The 6,849-nt window shown below is 55.2% G+C and overlaps 1 protein-coding gene across 1 annotated transcript in view; it reads right to left on the bottom strand.

Moving 5' to 3' along the window:
* Positions 1–3,398: 3,398 nt before the first annotated feature.
* Positions 3,399–6,849, bottom strand: part of KLHDC8B (kelch domain containing 8B) — a 10,507-nt gene continuing 7,056 nt past the window's right edge. Inside the window, exons 6-10 of the mRNA XM_029958329.1 lie at positions 6,658–6,843; positions 5,661–5,825; positions 5,190–5,414; positions 4,842–4,943; positions 3,399–4,038 (exon numbers count right to left, since the gene is read on the bottom strand). Of these exons, the coding sequence (XP_029814189.1) occupies positions 3,842–4,038; positions 4,842–4,943; positions 5,190–5,414; positions 5,661–5,825; positions 6,658–6,843 (875 nt within the window). The 3' untranslated portion in view covers positions 3,399–3,841. The remainder of the gene's footprint in view (positions 4,039–4,841; positions 4,944–5,189; positions 5,415–5,660; positions 5,826–6,657; positions 6,844–6,849) is intronic.

Genomic DNA, 6,849 nt, shown 5'->3' with positions numbered 1-6,849 from the left:
GAGAACAGCAGCCACAGTGCTCATTTCCTTCATACCCAGAGACTGTGTGGTCTCTCGTGTAAATATCTCTGGCAGAAATGCAGAATGATTCAATTTCACCCATTAGAAGTATGACAAAAATAACCCATCATCTAAACATTCCCCAGAGAAAGATTCTCAAATATGGTTTCACTGGATTTTTTTCCCTTGTGCTTCTGTATCCTCCATCTTTAAGAAAGTAAAACAGGCACACTTGTTTGCCTGATTTTTCCTCCTTTAATTCAAAACTATCCCAATATTAGTTAAAATGTTTTGTTGCTGGCTCTGAAGATACTCCATAAGCACTAAATCACTGTAAAAATAAGGTAGACATTAAGTCATGGATAGATCAGAGGAAATACTTGCATTCCCCTTTATCCTCTTTTGCCTTTCATATTAAAGGCAGCCTGGAGTTCAGAAGTGTCAAAATAATGGCTTTCCTGATGTGTATATCTGGTTTCCTAATCAAATTCCACAGAAATAGAGCTTTCATTTAAAAAAGAAAATAAAAATTCTGGTCTTTTACCCATAAAAAACTTATTGGAGCGACTTATCTGCATTGTTTTTGCTTGGCATTACAGCACTAGGGTTGCTTTAAATAGCTCAGATTTAGCAAGACAACTTGGTAATTCTCAGCTGCATGAGGAGCATCCAACAGGTTGATTTTCTAGGACCAGAGTGGGGAATCACAGCTTGGATCGTGATTCAGGAGTGGGATAATGGCTGGGCTGTCCAAGGTGGCTGTGGACTGGAAGGCAAACCTTCCTCCAGAGAGCCAAGCTGACAGGAATATTGATGATTATTGCACTTTTTAAGTAAATAAAAGCCTTGTTCTGCTCCTGCACTGCCTATGACTCTGTTGTACAGCCCAGTGAAAGGCACTGCTGCCAAGAGCACTGCTGTGCGTCTGGGTCCTATATGGCCCTGCACTGATAATGGTGATTTTCCATCATTTTATTGCTTACAATTGGAAAGCTGGCCCAGATCTCCCTGCAGAAGAGACTGTAGAGCCCTGTACCCATTTACAGTACTTCCACTACCCTCAGAAAAGGATTTGCTGGTGCTTTGCTCACCGACGATAAGGCTCAACATGTTATTTTATGTAATTATAGGGAGCTATTCCTGTTTCTGATGTGGCTGTAGCTTTCTGGCGTGAGCGTCTACCAAGTTTGTGGAATATGATAAATGAGATTTTTGTATTTCCATCTCTCCTGACAACGAAAAGAAATTTCTATACAGAAACATATTTTTTTAATTATAGGTCTGACAGCTCCCTCCATTTCCGTCTCCCCCATCCAAAACACACCCTGGGGAGATTAACCATGTTGCCAGGCACTGTAGCTCTCCTTATATCTGAAGTAACAGCCTGTGCTTCTAGCGTTAGGGAGGGTGGCCAGGTACTTAAAGTCTTTCCTTCAGTAAAATTAGCAGAAGCTGCCAGGAGACAGACGGCAATATATTTGCTACGTCCCTCGACTTTTTTTTCTTCATAGCACATTTTGTTAAAAACTCATGGGAGCTCTTCAGCTAATAATGTGTCAGTCTCCAAAAGTGGTCAGGACCCTCATCCCTTTACCTGAAGATCTCTCCATTCCTGAGTTGACCTTGGCCATTGTCCCGGCCACTTTCGCTGCTGAAAACACCACAACAGTGATGAGCTCCCAAACTGCAGCTTCCCCCTCCAGCATCCTCTGGCTCTTGCAGCCACCATCGCCTTGAATTTGGAAAAGAGCTCAGGGCACCCCATCAGCAGCAGGGAGCTTGGCACGCAGGGATGTCAATTTGCCGGTGACTCAGCGTCATGATTTATCCCATTCATGCGATGCTCCTGAGGGAAAAGCTTATTAATCAAGTCTGTGTTACCAGTGCAGCTCCATGATTTAGGGTCCCCCATGACTAAAGTTTTAGTGAGAATGGAATTATTGCATGCCTTGGTGGCTTCTGGAAAGGGCTGGCAGGGTGGGGAGAAGTAGCGAGGTGGCAGTGAGGGGTTTGTCACTTCCCAGGACCCTGAGAAGGACCAGCCCAATGGGGTTGAGCACAGGTCAGGGAGTGCTGTGAAATATTCGTAGAAGGTTGGAGCACATTGTGTTCAGAGAGGGGGTCCCTCTGTCCAGCCTCCCCTCATAACATGAGCTGCTGACCTTCTCCCCTCACTGCCAGAGCATCCTCCTGGATGCTGAGGTACAGCTCAGTCCTTAATTTGGGGCTCACTGTTGATGCTGGCTCTGGCACAGTAGTGGTTTCTATGGCAACCCCAGAGGCAGATGCAGGGATACCTCTAGTTGAGGTACCACCAGCCCAGGTATCCCAGGTTGTTTCTCCCAAATCACACGCAAGCAGCCACGCAGCACATCAGGATGGACCCTGTGGTTGCTCTGCCAGGTGGACAGCAGAAGCAATGGGGCAGTGGTACTGAAAACATCCTGTGAATGCTCTTTTCTGAATCATTTCCAACTTTCCCCACGCTGTGACGCCCGCGGCAGACGGCTCAGCCTGCCCCAGCAGTGTGCCGGATGCTGCTGCACTCCGACGGGATTCAGCCTTCTGTCTCTACGGCCCTGCTGCCCAACAAGGATCATGCCAGCTGTCTCCTCTGAAAGGTCAGGCATCTGTGCTTGATATTTACCCGGACTTGTGAGATCTTTCTAATGTCGTACCAGTTAAAGATCGAATCCCTCACCTGCATCCACTACTGCTGCTCTCTGCTCTGGGTGCAGGACTCTGGATGGAGCCAAGACCAGCAAGGCTCATGTGAGCCCACAGCACTGGGTAATTGGAGGTCATCCCCCACTGGTCTCACTGTGTTTAGGGTACACCCCTAAATATCACCCACAGACACGACCTTCACTTTCCAATTGCCTGTAAGCAGGATTGTGGTGTCCCTGCACAGGGGAGCTGGCCACAGCTGGATCCAACTCTCCCACACACCCGCCGCAGTCCATCCTTTGAGATTGGGCTGTGGTGCTGGATGGGGCCCAGAAGCTGACACTAGGCATCTCATCTTATTTCTCAGGATCCTGGCAGCCATCTCCATTTCCTGCCTCTCTCACACCTCAGCTCCCTCCAGCAAAGCCCCTCTCCTGCTGCTGCCTTCACCCCCTGCAGCCCCTTCCACCACAGGAGAGGCCAAGCAGGAGCAAGGCTGTGCCAATGCAGGGCAGCCACTGCCCAGCTCCCCCTCTCCAAAAGGGGGCCAGATCCCAACATCACATTGCTCTGCTCACCCTGGCAATGGGGAGAAGAACAAGAGCCATCCCCACCCCACAGCACAGGTCCTGCCAGGGAAGGGCTCACTGGGTTCTCCCTTGGGAGGGGTTTTCTGACAGGCTGCAGCATGTCTCTGCTTGGAGTAGGATAACCAGGGACAACACGACTCCTGTGGGGTAAAATTCCATGTGTTTCATTTATTCAAGGTGCTACGTCACCTCCCAGGCACTGAGCTACAGGGCACCTCTGTGCTACATGAGACATTGACTGGGTCTACGACGACACAGCACTCACTGCTACACACACGGCACGGACACGCCGCGGCACGGCCGGGGCCGGACAGGGCAGTGAGGCCAGCGACAGTCCCGCCGCCGCCGCTCCCTCCACACTGCTGGCCATGGCCGTCCCACCAGGCAGGAGTTTGCCCTGGGTTCCATCACCACAGCACTACAGGAGCCAAGAGGGATTTCCAAAACTGCAGCTGCTCCCGTGTCCAATGTCATGGGACTGCAGCTCCCTGGAGCCAGGTCACTCGCAGGCATGGGTGCTCACACACCCTGTCCCCGTCTTCAGGCACTTGGTGCTTGGCTGGGGCTGGCTCCCAGGGCCCCACTCAGGGCGCCTCACGCAGGCACAGAGCCTCGACGGCATTGCTGGGGCCCTGGGCCACTCCACCGATGAGGAAGAGCAGGCCAGGTGCCGGGCAGCTGGAGCAGGAGCAGCGGCCCGTGGGCATGGGGGGCAGTGGCTCCCACTTTTTCTGTGAGGGGTTGAACCCTTCCACTGAGTCCAGTGGGTAGGACTGGTTCCCTATGGGAGATAGAATGGCATCAGAACCCCCTGCATCTCCCCCCGCACACCCCCTAGTGTCTGCCTTTCCCCCTCTGCATGCCTCTGATATCCCAACAGGAGCCTTGGGCTGCGGGGGCTCTGAGATCCCAGAGGCAATTAGTGGGGGAACAAGAGGATTAGCCAAGTCCCCACAGGGAGGGCTGCTGGCATTAATGCCGCATTGCTGGCTCTGCCCACCCTGTGCCGGCACTCCGCAGGGATAAGGGAGGGCAGCTCCAGCAGCGGCAGGGTTCAGGAACAATGCCACACCGCAGGGATTCAGCCAGCACCACTTGCCTTCCCCATCACCTCCTCCTGCCCAGCTCACCCTGGGTGAGCCTGGGGGGTCTGGTAGCCCTCACTGCAGGGCTGGGGGTGTTGTGGCTGGCACCAGGCTCCCCAGACAGCCCTTCCTGCTGCATCCCTGCTGCTGAGTGACAGCACTAACCTTTCCCCAGCTCTCTTGGGAGAGGGATGCAGTGCTGCAGCCCTGCACAGTGAGGCTGAGCCTCTGTGGGCTACGTGAGCCCGGTACACTGCACATGAGCTGGAAAAAGCCTGGTTTGGAGGTGAAAGGAGCAAGGGGCTCAGTGGGGCAGCCTTTGGGGCAGGGCAGTAGGGTCTTCTCAGAACTTGAAGGGCACAAAAGGGATGCAGATGCAGACAGTGTTGCAGTACCTCCGTGGCTTTTCACAGCCAACCTCTCCACTGTCATGCAGGTCACTGATATGCCACAAATGATGGGGATGGGAACATGGCCACACGCCTACCCCCAGCATTACCGAGGCCACCCACGGCCACCACTCTTCCTCCTAGGCAGCCGGCCACGAAGTCGGCTCTCTTCTCCCTCATGCGGATGGTGCGGTTTGGCTTTCTCCATGCACCTGGGGGTGAGAGGGAATGAGCATCACACACTGGGGCTCCTCTCCACACACTGATGCCACGACAGCCCCAGGTTAATCACTCCCTGGGACCAGGGAGCACAGGGCAGGATTCACATGGGTGCAAGGGGCTGATGTTCAGAGCCTGCATAATCATGTCCCTCAGGTGCAGACACCCCTCACCAATCCAAGGAGTCATCCTGGACACGTAAGTGATGCTTCCACTCCACTCAGGGACATGGAGCTCACCTTGGGTGGGATCGAACATCTCCACGGTGTTGACAAAGTGGGGACGGGAATAGAAGTTGTGTGGTCCTGGCTGCTGCAGCCCCCCCAGGCTGAAGACGACGCCGTCGGCCATGGCGCAGGCGGCGAAGGCGCGGCGGCTGGGCACGCTGGGATAGCGTGTCCAGCTCCTCGTCTCCAGATCAAAGGCCTCGAAGGCTGTGACGGGCAGCTTGCCCTGCCGGCCCCCTGTGCACAGAGGAGATGCTGTGGCTGCCTGTGCCCCGACTGGCACCATCACTGTGCTCAGCAAGCCTGAGGGGCCCCACCGACTGCAGTGCTGGGCAGCCCAGCGTGGGCTCAGCAAGCCAGAGGGGCCCCCCTGACTGCAGTGCTGGGCAGCATGGAGCTGCCCTGGGGTGCACCACGTCACTCCCTGACCCAGAGGCAGTGGAGGTACACAGGGGATGCTCAGCTTGCCCCAGCAGCACCTACCCAGGACGAAGATCTTGTTGCCCTGCAGGAAGGCGGAGGCCCCATAGCACGGGGTGGGCATGGAGGGCAGGGGCTGCCAGTGGTCCTTCGCCGGCTCATAGACACGGACCAATGCCTGGGGAGAGGTGTCCGCACCCATTCCCCCCAGTGCGTAAACAGCCCCGTCTGCAAAAGAGGCAGTGTTGAGACAGGGAGATCTGTGGGCAGCACCATGGGGCTGGGAGTGCCCCTGTGCCCTCCAGGGTTGGTAGCACAGGCAGTGCAGAGTCCCATGGGCACACATCGTTCCAGGGTGGCTAAGGGATGGTGTAGCCAGGTCTGAGCCTGGCAATGCCCTGATCCTGATGGGACCCTCTTGTCCCCCTCTCCGTGCCATCCATCAGACACAGAGAAGAGCACAAGGCCATCCTCTCTAATTATTCTCAGCAGTACCATCTCCCTGGAGACACCATGGCAACACAGCCATTCTGCCAAATCCTGCTCCTGCTCCCAGCGTGGCCGGCACCCCTGCCCGCTCCCACCACTGTCCTGCCATCCCCTCTGCCCTGCTCAACCCGCTGCGACCTGGGCCATGTCACAGCATCCCTGCTCAGGAAGCAGACTTGGGCACCACATACCTGGCTCCTAGCATGCCAAACTGTGCCAAGGCTCAAGGCTGCTCAGGAAACTTTAGGCAGGAGTCGCAATATGTTTGATGCACAGCACACCAAGCTAGGCTCAAGCAGAGTGCTCAGCCACCCAGCATGGCCCACAGCCAGGACAGCTGGGGAAGGCAACCATACCTGGAGGAGGTCTGTATTGCTCATCTCTGGGCTGCAAGTGGGCTGGCTTTTGGGGCAGGAGCATGATCCTACTATTAAGTGGCAAGTTTGGCTGCTGGGTGAAAGCCTTATGCAGCATCCCAAACAGCATAGGGATTCAAATCCCACCTGAGCATCCCTGACTCCTGTATCTCCACTTCTCCAGACTGCAGCCAGGCACCCTCCCCATCCCTCACCTCTCTGCACAGCTGAGATGCCCATGGAGGGCTGAGCCAGTGCCGCCTTCTTCTCCCACTTGCCCTCATCCACGTGGTAGACCTCAACTGAGGCGAGAGGGCTCTGCGTCGCATCCACACCACCCACCACCAAGATCTGCTTGCCCAGGGCGAGGGCAGCAGCGCCAGCCCGCGGCGTGGGCAGGGGTGGGA

The sequence above is a fragment of the Manacus vitellinus genome, unplaced genomic scaffold (genome assembly GCF_001715985.3).
Source record: "Manacus vitellinus isolate BGI_N305 unplaced genomic scaffold, ASM171598v3 scaffold_14_pilon, whole genome shotgun sequence".
NCBI lineage: Eukaryota > Metazoa > Chordata > Aves > Passeriformes > Pipridae > Manacus > Manacus vitellinus.
The sequence above is the reverse complement of the archived record's forward strand: the minus strand, read 5'-3'. Positions and strand labels throughout refer to the sequence as shown.